General features: G+C 41.1%; 1 protein-coding gene across 3 annotated transcripts in view; it reads left to right on the plus strand.

Annotated features, from left to right (window-relative positions):
• SLC8A3 (solute carrier family 8 member A3) overlaps positions 1 to 16,693 on the plus strand; it is a 314,593-nt gene that overhangs the window by 41,101 nt on the left and 256,799 nt on the right. For all 3 annotated transcript variants that reach the window (XM_060262073.1, XM_060262075.1, XM_060262074.1), the window contains exon 2: positions 32 to 1,855. In XM_060262073.1, coding sequence (XP_060118056.1) covers positions 90 to 1,855 — 1,766 coding nt within the window. In that variant the 5' untranslated portion in view covers positions 32 to 89. The remainder of the gene's footprint in view (positions 1 to 31; positions 1,856 to 16,693) is intronic.

The raw sequence follows: 16,693 nt of genomic DNA on the forward strand, positions 1-16,693 counted from the left end.
CAATCATCTTCTTCCTATCACTTTGTTTCAGACTGCTGACCTGATAAGAAGATCTGCTACCTGTGTACAGTGGAAATTAAATCTTGTGTATGGCGTGGTTAAGGTTGCAGCCTGTCACCTCAGCCTTCCTCCACTTTGGGCTCATTACCTTTGTACTGTTTTTACATGGTCTGCAGGTGGACGCTGGCACAGGGGCAGTTTCCCCCATCATAGGACATAATGACACATGCTCAGGTTCTTCTGAGTGCAAGGAAGGTGTCATCTTACCAATATGGTACCCAGAAAACCCATCTCTTGGGGACAAAATTGCCAGAGTTATTGTTTACTTTGTTGCACTGATCTACATGTTCCTGGGAGTTTCCATCATTGCTGATCGTTTCATGGCATCCATAGAAGTCATCACGTCACAAGAGAAGGAGATCACAGTCAAGAAATCCAATGGAGAAACTACCACAACTACCATCCGTGTATGGAATGAAACTGTTTCCAATTTGACCCTCATGGCTCTTGGTTCCTCTGCTCCAGAGATTCTTCTGTCATTGATAGAAGTTTGTGGCCATGGATTTATTGCTGGTGATCTGGGGCCTTCTACCATAGTTGGCAGTGCAGCTTTCAATATGTTTATCATCATAGCCATCTGTGTCTATGCCATTCCTGATGGAGAGGCTAGAAAGATAAAACACTTGAGAGTTTTCTTTGTCACAGCTGCATGGAGCATCTTTGCATATATATGGTTGTACATGATTCTTGCAGTCTTTTCTCCAGGTGTGGTCCAGGTATGGGAAGGCCTACTCACTTTGTGTTTCTTCCCTGTTTGTGTCATCCTGGCTTGGATAGCAGACAGAAAGCTTTTCCTCTACAAGTATATGCACAAAAGATACCGTACTGATAAGCACAGGGGTATTATAATAGAGACAGAGGGGGATCACCCCAAGGGGATTGAAATGGATGGTAAGATGATGAATTCCCACTTTCTGGATGGAAACCTAGTGCCTATGGAAGGGAAAGAGGTAGATGAGTCTCGGAAAGAGATGATCCGGATTCTCAAAGACCTGAAGCAAAAGCATCCAGAAAAGGACTTGGACCAGCTAGTGGAGATGGCCAATTACTATGCTTTGTCTCATCAGCAAAAGAGCAGGGCATTCTATCGGATTCAGGCTACCAGGATGATGACTGGAGCAGGCAATATTCTGAAAAAGCATGCAGCTGAGCAAGCCAAAAGAAGTGCTAGCTTGCATGAGGTGCGGCCGGAGGAACCTGAAGAATTCATTTCAAAAATTTATTTTGATCCTTGCTCCTACCAGTGTCTTGAAAACTGTGGTGCTGTCCTCCTAACCATCGTTAGGAAAGGAGGGGACATGTCCAAGACCATTTATGTGGACTATAAGACAGAAGATGGCTCTGCAAATGCTGGGGCTGACTATGAGTTTACAGAAGGTACGGTTATTTTGAAGTCAGGGGAGACCCAAAAAGAGTTCTCAATAGGGATAATTGATGATGATATCTTTGAGGAAGATGAGCATTTCTTTGTGCGCCTCAGTAACCTCCGGGTGGTTGAGACAGATGAACCACCTGACCTCAACAACTTGCCATATCCCAAGGCCATACTTGCCTCTCCCTGCGTGGCTACTGTGACTATTTTGGATGATGATCATGCAGGCATATTTACTTTTGAATGTGATGTGATACATGTTAGTGAGAGCATTGGGGTCATGGAGGTGAAAGTTCTTAGGACATCTGGTGCTCGAGGCACAGTCATAGTCCCTTTTAGAACAGTTGAAGGGACAGCAAAAGGAGGTGGAGAGGATTTTGAAGATGCTTATGGTGAGCTGGAGTTCAAGAATGATGAAACTGTGTAAGTACCTCACTTTTAACTTTTTCAGTTGCCAATTATTTCAAACCACTGACTTTTATTCCATCACAGGTAAACTTGGGCCACATAGAATGGACTGTTCTCTCTCCCTCTCCTCTAGACTCCCCACTTACCTCCTCCAGGCAAGGACCCCATAGCAGAGTCAAGTCTCTTCTGCTCTCCTTTTAGGACTCAATACTTGGGGTTTCGCATGCCTCTTGCATAGCCTAATGGGAAGATGTACAAAACTTTACACAGAGTATTATAATTCAAAAAGGCTAATTACTGTCATGCCTAGCGACACTGAGACCTTATATTGGCTTATATCAATTATCATATTGGCATGCCCTTTGCATAGTTTGTGGCTGCAGAACCTCAATAATCAAAATGATTTTATACATCTAGCTAAACAGCTAGCTTTTCTTCCCAGCCATCAAATTAATCATTTCTGTTTTATTATTATGCAGTTCAGTATTTTGACTGCTTTGAAAAGAAATTCTTTAACCAGTTTTAAATTAATATGTCTGGACAATAAGATAGTTTTCAGATATTTCCTCCCCCACAAATGATGCTTACCTTCTAAGATAAGTGATGCTTACCTCCTTTGATACCTACAGCAATTACTCCTGTTAACAAAATCTTTCATTAGTAATTCCTCTTTTTCATTTGTGGTTGGTAGCACGCCCCATTTCCATTGCCACTTATTCTGATCTATACATTTGATTAAGATTAAAGATAGTCTCTGCAAGATGCCTTTAGTGCAACCATCTTTTAGCAAAATGTAGCCCCTGTTGACTTTTATTAGAAGCCATGTAACTCCTTATATTTTTTTATTTATAAAATGTTAGCAGTCTTTCTTCCTCCTCATTAATATTGCTCCACTTTTTGAACCATCTCAAATGATTCTGTTGGCCAGTTTGCTCTGATGTCACCATAACATTGAGTTTGTCTTGCATATAAATCACTTGATGAGTGAAAGCATTAGCTACATTCAGACATCATGAACAAACATCAATTTGTTTGTAAAAAGAATGATCCATGAAGTTCTTTGGGTCCAGGGTTGCCAACTCCAGGTTGGAAAATTCCTAGCAATTTAGAAGTCAAGCCTGGAGAGGGTGGAGTTTGGGGAGGGGAATCTGGCTGCCAAACCTCCAGTGGGGTTGGGGAAATACCTGCCCCCAGGTCCTGTTGCCTGCTATTGCCAGAAGCAGCAGCAGGAGAAAATTAAAAAGAAAAAGAAAGCCTATCTACTTACAGGAAGTTCTTAGCATAGAGTTCCTGGCAATTCCTAGAACCACCTAGGGTAGCTCTAGAAATCATTGGAAAACCTGTTAAAAACTTCCAATTTTACCATAGTTCCAGTGATTTCTAGAGTTATGCTTTGTCACTTCTAGATGGCTGTAGGAATCACCAGGAAGCAGGGCTTTTTTTGTAGCAGGAATTCCTTTGAATATTAGGCCACGCACCCCTGAGGTAGCCAATCCTCCAAGAGCTTATAGGGCTGTTAGTACAGGACTCAAGGATGTGTGGCCTAATATGCAAAGGAGTTCCTTGTACAAAAAAAGCCCTGCCAGGAGGTCTATAATAAGAAAATCCTGAAAGTAGATGAGGCTTTCTTTTCTTTTAAATTTTATTTCTGGGATGCTTCCTTCCCACCAGTTGCCAGGCACTCCTTTGGAATATTAGAGGGAGAAGATCTCATCATGGTTTAATGGCATATAGTCCACCCTCCAAATGATTCATTTTCTTCAGGGGAACAGATCTCTGTAGTCTTGAGATCAGTCATAATTCTGGGAAATCTTCAGCCCTCACTTGGAGGTTGGCAACCCAATCTTTGTCTCATGCTCCTTCTTGCTCCTCTCATCACATAGTGCAGGAAAACTGAAGACTTCCTGGTTCTATATGACTGCAGTTCCTCATCCTACTTTAAATCCTGGTTTAGAATCTGGGTTTGGAGGACCGAGAACAAAGGACAACTTATTTTGCTTTGGACATCATAACAGACTGGTTAGATCAATAGAACCAAGAAGGGTTCAGTTGTCAAGGTACACAGCAGGATAACTGAGAGAGACTAGGAGGAAAATGAGCTGGAGCAATTAATGTTTTATTATTATCCAGCATTCGTTCTTGGTATCTCAATGCAGAAATGAGCTTGTTCAGGGACACCACAACACACTGCATTATTCTGCTCAAATGTTAACATTGTCAAGATTAATTATACTGCACTCATTTCCCAGTGTAAGGAAAAACACATCTTTCAGATACTGTCTTTTAATTAGGAAATGTGGGGAGTAGTAAACAGTCCTTTATGTCTGAGAACAAGAACAGGGAAGTGCTCATCCATCAGATTATCTGATCTAGGCTGCAATGTTATCAAAAGCTTTCAGTGAGAGTGATAAGTTGTTGGTCCTGCTATATTAACCACTCTCACAACCCTCAGACATATATAACTTCCTTGACTTCTTCAACCTTTGCATTTACCATATCAGAGTTTGCTCTTTTTGGTATGCATTGTGCTTTGCACCAAAACTATGAATGCTCACCCAAAACAGTTGTTTCCATTCATTTCCAGTGGTGATGCTAAAGAGAAGCTGCTGCTGAAAAATGACTGTGATGCAGAGCCATTCAGTTTCTGAGCTCAAGTGAGCTAGTACTGTGTAGAAATTGTTGATGTAGTGCAAGGGTCTCCAGCCTATTTCAACCTGCAGGCACCTTGGAATTCTGACACAATATGGTGGGTTCTGCCACAAATTGGCTGCCACAGAAGGCAGTCCCAGCCACAAAATTACTGCCACAGCTTACCTTCAGTCACACAGTGAAGATCATTGTGTAGTGGTGGCAGCTGCCACTGAAATAACATTTTTTTTTAATTGCACAGTCAATTATATTTCCAAAAGCCAGTCAGAAGCCTTGCTGGGCAAAAAGTCCCATCTAGATCCACCCACTTCATACAAACTCTTGGCAGGCCCTCAGAAAGGCGTAGTCATGTGCCATGGTGCCTGCAGGCACCACGCTGGGCACTGCTAATGTAGTGAATGCACTACTTTAAAATTCTCAATGCATTTTGGACAATATGAATATAGATGCTTCATGTGAGTGCAGCAAAATTAACTTAAAGGAAAAGTGAACTTAAAGATGGTTGCATTGAATGTCTTTTCAAAAAATGTAAGTGGCAGAGGTTTGGGTTTCATTAAAATTGTACAAAAATACCCTAAAAGTTTAAAAACATACTTTCTGTGAGATGCATGTGGTTAAAAGTACCTCAGAATTAAATGTGAATCATGTGGGAGCCAGAGAGATCCTGCCATGGGGTCTTGCTTTGCTGCTTCTATAATTCTAATATGGTCAAAGTTTCCTCACCTGTATTGTGGGATGTGGGCTAGGAGAAATGATTTCTCTGTTGGTGTGTAGGTGTGTACCAGTAATCTTTAGTGTACGTCATAGTCTTTTATATATGAATGAGAGTGAATTTGACAGGTGCCTGGCAAGTATCATTCCAGACTGCCCAGCCCAGCTGATTACCACAAGCTGTTTGGAGTTGCTGCTCACTAGCTGATGATAAGTAACTGTGCTCATGTGGTTGCATGTCATTAATTGTGACACTATTATATGAGAGGCAGCATGGTGTAGCAGTTAGAGTCTCAGTCTAGGATCTGGGAGACTCAGGTCCGAATCTCTGCTCTGCCATGGAAGCTTGCAGGATGACCATGGGCCAGTCATACACACTCAGCCCAACCTACCTCACAGGGTTGTTGAGAGGATAAAATGGAGAATGTTATCAGCCACTTTGGATCTCCACTGTGGAGAAAAGTGGGGTGTAATAAAGTAATGAATTTGAATCAGTCCTGGCTACAGTATACTAGTCATCTTGCCAAGCTTCATATATATGTTTTTATCTTTTATTTAGTTGTTTAAAATATTTTTTATATGTAGGAATGTCACACAACTCAGGGTTGAGGATCTCACACCAGTCTGTCCAGTCTGTGTGACAGTGGTTGCATTGCTTTATTCTTATACATTCTTCTTTACACAATCATTTACTAACAACGTGCAGAATAAGGAGACCGATGTTTACCTTAGCTTTTTACCCCAAATGTGTATTCCAGGAAGGAGGTGAAAGGGCAGCACATTCCGAGACCCTCAGCATTCTTGCGTAGGGCAAAGTACATAAAGGCTTAAGCCTGCCTTCTAAGTCTATAGATGAAGTCAGGACAAGGTTGGCCAGGCCATTGACCCTTCCTTCATTTATATATATTTGTATCTTAAATGCTGTTTGAAATGTCTGCCACCATGGGGACCCAGAGTTGGGTGGAAAGGTAGCATAGAAATGTTCTAATTAATAAATGAATAAATAAAGTATCCATTTGGGGACTGGGGCAGACATACCTGTCTAGTCCTATAGTTTTACTGTCATTGCCACCTGCCCTGCCCCACTGGTTTCCCTCCCATCTGATTAGTGTGAGTGTTCAGCTCCCTCTCTTTATCCCCAAAGCATCTAAACCATTTGGAACCTTCTCTCACATAAACTTGCCTTTCACTGATGGCACAGGCCATTGCTCAGGCAGCTCTGTCTGTAGTCTTGACCTCCACTTGAGTTCCTCCACGCCACTAGAAGCTTTTTCCTTCACCCACAACTTCCTTATTGACATGGGCCCCAGGCAGCCCCTCTCATAACCCTGTTATTCTGCCCAATTCATCTACATACCATTAGGCTATGTTAATGCACTCAAGTACCTTCTGGGGAAATAGCATGATCAGATTTGCATTAGACTTTTAGGTCTTTCCCTCCCCTGTTAATTCACTGAAAAGTTCAAGAGCCAGTTCTTCAGTGCTGAATTGCTGTAACGCTGCCCTGAGTGTGTCCACAAAGGGCAAATGTGAGAACTACATATCTTCAGCAGGGCTTGTGCTGTCACCATGAAGCCTTGAGACCCTTTTGGACAAAGTCCCATTTTCTTTAATAATTGATTTCCAAATCCAAGTTGCTATTTTGGAGGGTTCATATATCAAATCTTTCTTACTTGGCAGATCCCGCAAAATAGCAGCTAGTGCAGAAGAATGTAAAGTAAATTGGACCAATCTGTTTGTTGTTGTTGTTGTTGTTGTTGTTCCATATTGATCCTAGAATAAGTATTTGACGAGGCAAATCAAATTGAAAACCCAAGACATCCCATTTCTCAGTCACTTACAATTCAAATACTGTGGGTTGGATCCAAAGTTATCAGTGAATGCAAAGGTGGTATTTTTGCTGATTTCTTCCTCACATTGCTACAGCTTCGCACCAATTGTCACTGTCTGCCTCTGTGCTGGTACATCACTTCTTGGTACAACCTGAAATTCTGTGGTTTTATCAGAGTTTCTGACAATCCCTACAGTGATCCAATGTCACTGCAGGGTTGTACTTGGAAATGATATAGTAATTTCATCAATATTGCTGGCATCACATGCCTCCCATGCCACTACCCCCCAATCCTCCTGTTTTGCTCCCCTGGGCGCTTAACTTCAGGGGAGTTAAGGTAGCAGCAAGAGGGGTTGTGTCATGAGCTGGGCCAAGAATAGTGTAGGGCATGCTGTCAGAGCGTGGAGCAAGTAAGGCACAGTCACCAACTCAAGAAGTGCAGTCAAAGTCCAGTCCAAGGTTATGCACAGAGTTAAGGGCCATCAGGAGTGCAGTCCAAAGGTCAGTCTGTACAGCAAGGTCTGAGAATCCAAGAATTACTCACAAGCAGATTCATGAGCAAGATGAAGGAAGAATCAGGAAATGGTCCAAGAAGTCCAAGAAGGGTTGAGGCAGGCTCCAATGCAGTGGTCACAGAGTCAGAGGAATTTCAACTTGTTGCTTCCATGCCTAACAGCCCCCTTTGGCTGGTTTTTATAGCCATATGTTTAAGGGTCATGCTTGCAGCCAGCTGCTCAGGAGTAATCCTGCAACTGCTCAAGCAGCTGGCATCAGGCCAAGAGATATGCACTTTGTCTTCTCTCCTGTAGTTCTGTTTGTAGCCTCTTTCTGTGGCACTCTAAGGGTGTGGGTGATACTGGAGGTCTGGAGACAATCAACTGAGTTTCATTTATTGAATCAGGGTTGGAGGGTGTCCATGGCTCTGCACCTGCTGTTGGCTGTGAATCCTGGTAAACTAATCTTTCTGCTTGCTGGCTTCCACTGACTCAGAGCTGGTTACACGAGACTCCTCTTCTCCTGAGGAGTCCTTGCTCTCACTGAGCTCTGACTGACCCACAACAGGTTGAGTCAGAAATCGGCTTGCAGAACCTATGATTTATAACATTGGTTCTCAAACTGTAATCCAGGAAATTTAATATTGTTAAGAAGTTTATTAAGGTTCCTCTAAAAGAATGTCAGTAGAGGTGGGTGAGATCCCCACATATGAAGCTGCCTTATACAGATTCAGACCACTGGTTTACCAATATCAATGTTGTCTACTCTGATTTTTAGTGACTCCCTAGGGTCTCAGCCTGAGGACTTTTACATTGCTTATTACCTAATCCTGTTGTCTGCAGATACTAAGAATTGAACCTGGGACTTTCTGCATGCAGAGCAGATGCTCTATCACTGACCAATACTCCCTTCTGGAAGACAGCTTGCTCTCCACTATCCCTTTGCAGTGTGAGTCTTCAGAACAATAATAAGATGCAGTAGGCCTGACTAACACTCCAAACTAAGCCTATTGTTGCTGTTTTCACAATGCTACAGAATCCAGCCTGTATGCTACAGAATCCAGAGAGCCAGTTTGTTGCAGTGGTTAAGTGCTCAGACTCTTATTTTGATTCTCCACTTGCAGCTGCTGGAATGGCCTTGGGTTAGCTGTAGCTATCGCAGGAGTTGTCTTTGAAAGGACAGCTGCTGTGAGAGCCCTCTCAGTCCCACCCACCTTGTTGTGGGGGGAGAAGATATAGGAGATTGTAAACCGCTCCCAGTCTCTGATTCAGAGAGAAGGGCAGGGTATAAATCTGCAGTCTTCTTCCTCTTATTATTATTGAAATCAGTGATAATTTTGCCTTTGGCTTCCCATGTGTCTATTGCATTACTTTTGTCAGTACTTCATTGAATGTGCTTGTACCTTTAAAGCTAGCTAGGGAAGGGAGCAAAAAAATAAACAAACATTCCTGGGTTTTTCTCTGGGTTTTGTAAATAATGTTCTTGGTTCAAAAAATATGTCAAGCTTTCGGCAAAAGCTGAAGTGTTAAATCGTTGGTCTTTAGTGTTGGGAGACAGTGAGCACTGCTGTTTTTTTTTTTTAAAATGAAATCTGTGTTCCTTTTCTATATTTATTTGAGTTTGAGATATGTTCTGTATACAAATGGTTTAATTTATGATGGAGGCTTTCTTTCATCAAACATTTCTGTACAGCAAATACAAGATAGAATATTTTGGCACCTCAAAGAATAGTGGATTTATTGTAGCATAAGGTTTTGTGCTTCATCTGATGCATGAAGAGCATCCTCAGTCAGCAATTATCTTTATACATGTGGATATAGGAAAAATTGTGAATCATGATGGAATTAAAAGGCTGTGAAATGTAAGAGGTATAGTATGACATTGCTATGTAAGTAGTAACTGTGATAACACTAGTCCATGAAAGCTTATGCTATAGTAAACCTATTAGTTAATAAGGGGCTATAAAACTCCTTTTTGCTTTGTTGTAATAGATATTATTTTGGAATTTGTAATGAAATATAGTGATCCAGGTTTGTTCAGCTAAATGCCAATGCTTATTTACTTTGGATATTAATGCTGTTGGATCTAGGAAAGAACAGCTGCTGGTGGATAGAAAGTTAGCAATTGTGAGACTCACATTCAATACCATTACTTTAGAGAAAGGAGTCAAATATGGTTGTTCATTGACTGGGATTTCTGAATAGAAGATCCATTATTTTAAGTGGCTCCATAATGAAGCAAGTAAATTATACTTTCAGAATTATAAAGCTTGTGTGTTGATAGCTTCATAATGTTGCTAATTCTAAAATTCTTTTCCTCCTCATCTCTGTTTGTGTTAAGTGCTGTCAAGTTGCTTCCAACTTATGGTGATGCTAGGAATTAATTTACCTCCAAAATGTCTTGTCATTAACAGCCTTGGTCAGGTCTTATAAACTGGGGGCCATGGCTTCTTTTATTGAGTCTCATGCTGGGAGTAGGGTGTGCACTCTGTTTAAACGTAGCCAAATAAATAAATATTAATCTCTGATCTGTATTTGGTTGCTGATATAGCAGAGGCCAAAAAACTTCCCTCCTGCCCGGTTTTTATTCAGGTGAGCCAGCCCCGGCTAAGGCTGTCAGCTCCACACCACCTCACCTGTGGTTGGCAGATATTTGGATAAAGGGACTTTGGTTTTCACATGATGCATAAAAGATCCAATGGAATTTAAAAAAAAGTGAAGGCTTGAATAGGGATTTGTGGAACTTCCACTGCCAGCTGAGCTGCTGAGGAATAATCGGCAGCCACCTTGCTACCACCACAGTGCACTAAGTGAAAGTTAAAAAGATACATATTTCTATATACTCCTCTATAAAAAAATCCTGTTTCTTTGTCTTCTTGTAAGTAGGCTAAGACCCTTCTCACTTACCTGCCAGTTTTCACTAAGCAACACAAATCTGAGGCTGTGATGTCTGAAACAAGTAAGTTAATCTACAATACATTCAATAATCAGATGTTTGGATAAGGGGACTTTGATTTCCATATGATGCATAAGAGATCCAATGGAATAAAAAGAATTCTAGATGTCTGAAGGCTTGAATAATGGGAAGCTCTTCACTGCCTGCATGAATTTTTTTGTAATGAACATTGACTTTATATTGATGCATTACATCTTGTGCATTAGATGTACTTCAAGAGTTGTGGATCTGATAAACCCTCCACATTGTTTCAGTACTTAATCATGACAGATTTGGCTTCCTTCCTTTGATTTCTGTGGCATGCTGGTGACATAAAACACTTCCCAATGCATATTGGCTCTTCTTTAGCTGGAGTGACTGGAGACGATTACCAGCAGTGCTTTAATGCAGATTGGTTGAGATCTGTAGGGTGTGACTTTCTAGAGATTAGGATCAGGAGGTGTTGGTGCTGTTTTAGAAAAGCTGAAATGGTTTGCACAAAAGAAACACTGGGCTGATCTTTCCCTTCTTACAGCCTTTGCTGACAGGTACGGACTGGTACGGCATGACCCCTGTCCATGTGAAGGACGAATGGCATCCTGTTGGAGTGGGCGGATGAAGGAGAATGGCATGTGGAGGGATTTATGTGACAACTTCAAATGAAGGAAAGTCCCTGAGGCCCAAATCACCCATAGCTGAAGTGAAATACATAGACACTGAAGATATGATTAGTATTCTTAGCATTATAAAAGCCTTGGGTAGAAAGGCTATGAGTGTAATTCACAAGCCATGCATTTGCATTATCTTAGAGGGAACACAAGGATTTTTGCTTGCCAATAAAGACAGACTCAAAGTGGTTTATTCTTATTCAAGTCAAAAAGCTAATTTAGTTTTTCAGCGAGGCCAGCCTTGCTTATAGTGTGATAAGGAAGTCCTTTGATATGTGAGGTGCCCCGGTGACATGTGTGATGTCCATCCACATATGTTTATAAGCACAGGCAAAATGTCACTTTCCATGTGCTCCTACTTTGCCAGTTTGCCATCCAATCCTAAACAGAATTGCATCCTTTTAAGTCCATTGTCCTCAGCAGGCTTAGAAAGGTGTATCACTGCTTAGGATGGCATTGTTATTCATGGTAAATATCTCTTTAGGCTGGAGATAAAAGCTGAAGTTGAATCGTTAGAAAACAAGGGTGGACTTGAATCTTGTAATGGGGAAGAGATAAAAGTGTCCATAATTAGTCATCCTGCCCCTGCAAAAACTCATATCTGGGGTGAGTTGGGTCCAACATTGCTGCTGCAGGTGATTGTGATAGCATTCAGTTCTTACTGATTTTCAGGTTGCATCTTTTTTGGTAGTTCAGCTATTAGAATACAGCCAGTGTAGGACTTTCCCTGAAGGTAACCTAAAAGGTACAGCTGATGTAGCGGGCTTGCCCTTGGATCAGGACAGGTGTGTGTGTGGGGGGGAATCTAACACTGAAATTACATCAACTGGGTTGCTTGCCTGCTATTGTTTGATTCAGATTCAAGATGGTGGCTTCATCCTATGCAGCCATATATGACTTGGTTTCAGTGTATTTCAAGGAAAGCATTTTCCTTTCTTCTCGTTTCAGAAATCCAGAGATGTCTCTTGCTTAGCATTTAGCACAGGATGGGGGAAAAACAGGGCTTTTTTGGTCCTAGTCCCAGTACTCTGGAATTAGCTGTCTAATTAAATCAATTTCAATTGTTCCTGGAAGAGTTTGGGGATTCAAAACATTTTAACTGCAAGTTTAGATGTTTATCTAACCACAACTAAATTCTATCACATAGGGGGAAAGATTAGTTTTTGTGATGAATAAATACTGGAATAATTCAAAAAGTTAGGGTAATTTTCGCCATAACATATATGTTTCAAATATATGTAGTGTGGAAATTAACACTGCTCTATCTCTCAGGACTGTTGTCAAAAGCTAACAACTATGAATTGATAAATAGCTGGTTTTAATGTAATTTTCACTTGGAAAAACACACTTTATTTATGCTTTTAATGGAAAAATCTATGTCCTTCAAGGCAAATATATTAACAGATGATAGCAGTTAATTTATAGACTTATCAATAGAGGTCTGGCGTATTGCACCCAGGCAGGCTACCCACAGACTAAAGTGTATGTATCCCAGCATTGGTAATCTGGGGCCCATGTAGTAGCTCCTGGACCTAACTTGAGGGGCGGTGGGTACCTTTGACAGAATTCCTTCCAGCTGAGTCACAGGTCCTTGGGTGTTTCTATTGCTTTTAACGGGCAGGAGGAAAGACAGCAGCAGCCTTTCATGCTGCACCTGAAAGAGTGCCCTGCATGTAAATGTACTGAGGCAGTGGGACTGCACCTCTATGGTATGTTGGAATAGATTAAAATGGTCAAATTGACAGTAATTGTCCCTCATTTTTCTTTTGTAGGATATTTGCAAGGAAAATGAATCTGTATTTTCACCAGTGCAGTGAAAACCGGACTATAGGATCAGAATGCCCAATACCATTTCCTTTCAGATTATAAATTTGCCTCTAGAAATATTAATTATACATTGGGAAGTGAAGCCACTGATCTTTTTTCCCCCATCCAGCATATCTGGGAATGATGCCTGATGGCTGCCTTGCATGTAAATCTCATTTTTGAAAGCTCCAGCAAGAAGGTTAGTACTCATGTTAATACAGTCAGAAGACTTGCCAGAACATCATAGGCAGTGATAATGCAAACATCATCACTCTCATTAAATTACTTACCAGCTGAATACTGTATCCCATGGTGGGAAACCAGCCAATGTTTCCTACTAGATTGACACTGGACTTCACGCTACAATGATAATACCAATTACAAAGGGCTGGAGATTGTGTAATACCAATTTGTGTAATACCAATTACAAAGGGCTGGAGATGCCCCTCCCCACATGGAAGATGTTCTCTACTCTTAAGAGCTGTTTTATATTTCATGCCATAGTGTCATGCAAGGAAAGAGAAAGTGATTATCAAAATGGTTTACCTCCTTTGGAAGAATTTGTGCAAGTCTACTAGTGACTATAAAACCCATCTAGTATAACACTGTGCAAACCCTTGCACAATTACATGTGCAAGCACCTGCAGGAAGGTGCTAATGCAACTCTGTGTGCCAATTCCAATTTGCCTAACAGACAGCTTTTAGAATGTACAGTTAGTCACATTTAAACTTTTCAGGATGTGGCAATGATCGGCAGATAGGAATGTATTTTCTGTTTACTAGCTGGCATAACTGAATTTAGCATATGCAGTGGTTTTCCTGGGTGTCAAGCAGTTTTGGGTAGCTGGGCAAGGGATGTCTCTATGCAGCATTCAAGGTTTAAGCTGTCAGGCAGACATTTAGCACCATGGACAGCAATGAAAAAAAGTTCTTCTGTCCCAGAGGTGACTTTGTTGCTTAAACTATGAGAATTGATGTGTCTCATACAATTGCTGCATTCACAGAATAAAATTATATTTTGTTGTTCTGTTCTTAAGTGATCTGATAGATGGGGCAATGCCAGGAGGTGAAGTGTCCCTGTGATTTGGGACTGGCAGAAACTGTTCGAGCTTATTAAAGTGCTATACATCTTGCTGCTAGTGCTGCTCTCCTGCCTATAAGCAAACGAATCATGAATAAGAGCTTTGTTCCATTTTTCAGCCACTAGAAAAAGGAGGAGTAGAATAGCAATGCAAATGGTAATCAGAATGACTTGAGGGATGCTGCTGCTTTTATTCAGTCTCCTGTGCTGGTTTTAATCATATCCTTATAAGTCATCCAGAGCAAGTGTCTGTATTTCAACAAGAAATTACTTTAATCGTGTCATGAAAATATATGATAAATTTAATAGGTTGCTAGCCCTCACAGTTATATGAGAAAGCAAGGCAATGGCTTAGCGCAGGGCTGGCCAAACTGTGGCTTGGGAGCCAAATGCAGCTCTTTTACACATATTGTGTGGCTCTTGAAGCCCCCACCGCCCCATCATCCAGCTTGGAGAAGACATTTGTCTCCTTAAATCACTTCTCCAAGCCAAGCCAGCTGAGAATGCATTTAAAGTTCAGGTTGCTTTTTTCCACTTCTCCCTCCCTCCCCCTCTCCTCTTTCTATTTTCCTTCCTTCCACCTCTTCCTCCCTCCTCCTCCCCTCCATCTATTTTCCTTCCTTCCTTCCTGCTCTCAAACATCTGATGTTCATGTCTTGTGGCTCTCAAAGCTCTGACTGTTGTTCTATGTGGCTGTTATGTTAAGCAAGTTTGGCCACCCCTCATTCAGCAGTTAGTACCAAAGACTGAAAACATGAAAAACAAAACTATATTTTAAAAATTAGGTTTAAACTGTCATGACTGACTAGCTAACTCCCAGTTATGGAAATCTAGGAACCTGGCACTTTTATTTATTTATTTACTTATATCCCATTTTTCCAATTCAGTTCAAGACAAGTTACAATAATTATAAGAATAAAACAATAAATAAGAATAAAACAATAAATAAAACAATAAATAATAAAACAATAAATAATAACAATTTAAACCACACCAGGACAATAATTCAGCTACAGTGTGCAGAAGAAGCCTTCTGGTGTACTGGCTAGAGCAGAGACCCAGGTTCAAATCCCTGCTCTGCCCTGTCATGGAAGCATGCTGGGTAAACACATGTCAGTCACACACTCTCAACCTAACCTACCTCACAAGCCTGTTGTGAAGATAAAAGGGAGGAATGGAGAACAATGTGAGCAAAGGGAGGAATGGAGCTGCTCTCCATTGGGGTATAAATATCTAAGTAAATAACTAAGCCCAGGCTACTTCCTGGTTTGAAGAACTGGCCTGAATTGTGTTGAAGTTTAACTCTCATCCAGTCCTTTATCTTTTCTGGACACTGCTAATAATGTCCAAACTTTAAGCAATTCCCAGGCCACCAGCAGTGCATGGGCAGGCTCAGGTTGGAGAAGGAGCAGGTTGCTGATATGAAACCTGATGTGAAAAAAGGAAGTCCCTCTTAGAGGGAATGCTTTAGATATGCTGTAACATGAATGGAGGGAAGTGCTGAGGTGTCATGAGCTGACCTGGCCTTTGAATCTTGCTCTGTATCTGACCATGCAATATTGTGTCCTAGGCAAATATTGATAACTGGTTTCTAAAAACATCCCATTAAAATAATTTTAGACAAAAGAGTTTAGCTTTATCCTAAATGTAATGCTGATAGCTTTAGGAATTGGAATGCAAAAGCACACTAAAACAAGCGATAGCTCTAGATACGTTTCTAATTCCCCTCTTGTCACCCGCAAGAACACCAGTAGAACTTTGTCTATTTGATAGTATGAAGAATGTCAGCACAACCCTCTGTTAGAGGGGAAAACTCTCTGAAGACACAAAAGAAATACTGGGTAGCAGTCATGTAATGAGCTGTACTTGAATTGGAGTTGTCAGGGGATGACATTTTAACTGATCATCCCAATATTTGGATGTTTCTATTAAAAAGCATAGTACCTGCAGTAGCACATTGCTTTCTGAAACAATTAGAGGAAGTGGAGAGAAGAGGACTATACATTGTACTAAAGAGAAATCTCCAATTTAAGCAGTGGTAGACAAGTCAGGAAATCTAAGAATCCTCTTTAAAAATGCATAACAAAATACTTTTTGAGTCACGGTCATAATACTTGGGGGTATTTCTAATTTCATTATGGAGTGTCTTTATCTTGTTTGGGGCAAGAAAACTGCTCAGTTTCCTTTACCCACTGCCCAGAATGCTGGTGAGACATACTATAATTCAATTACAAGTACCCTCCAGGGAGCTTATAATTATATCCTATCTGTGAAACCTAATGACAACCTCCTCATATCGCAGGGTACGCAACACTATACTGCTGCCCAGAACCTTTCACTGGTAAAGAATTAGATTGCTTAGTACAGATTGAACTCAGTGGTGGACTGCACTTACTCAAATGCTTCTGAAAGAAATCCCTGCCAGCAGAATAAACCTGTTAAAGAGGACCTGGGGGCAGATCTTTCAACACAGGGCTTTTTTTGGAAGTAGTTCCCTTACTTGCAAGGATGACAAAAAAGCAATGGCTGGGGTCTGCTTAAACATTTTGGAAAATGAAGACATTTTGCATGTGAACTGTAGGCAGGCTTGAACAAAAGAGTTAGCAACTCCATAGTAGAGTAACCAGATGTAAACAGGTCAGTGCAGATAGTTCAAGGTGGGTAGAGTAGCTGTGTTT

The sequence above is a fragment of the Heteronotia binoei genome, chromosome 21, assembly GCF_032191835.1.
Source record: "Heteronotia binoei isolate CCM8104 ecotype False Entrance Well chromosome 21, APGP_CSIRO_Hbin_v1, whole genome shotgun sequence".
Taxonomy (NCBI): domain Eukaryota; kingdom Metazoa; phylum Chordata; class Lepidosauria; order Squamata; family Gekkonidae; genus Heteronotia; species Heteronotia binoei.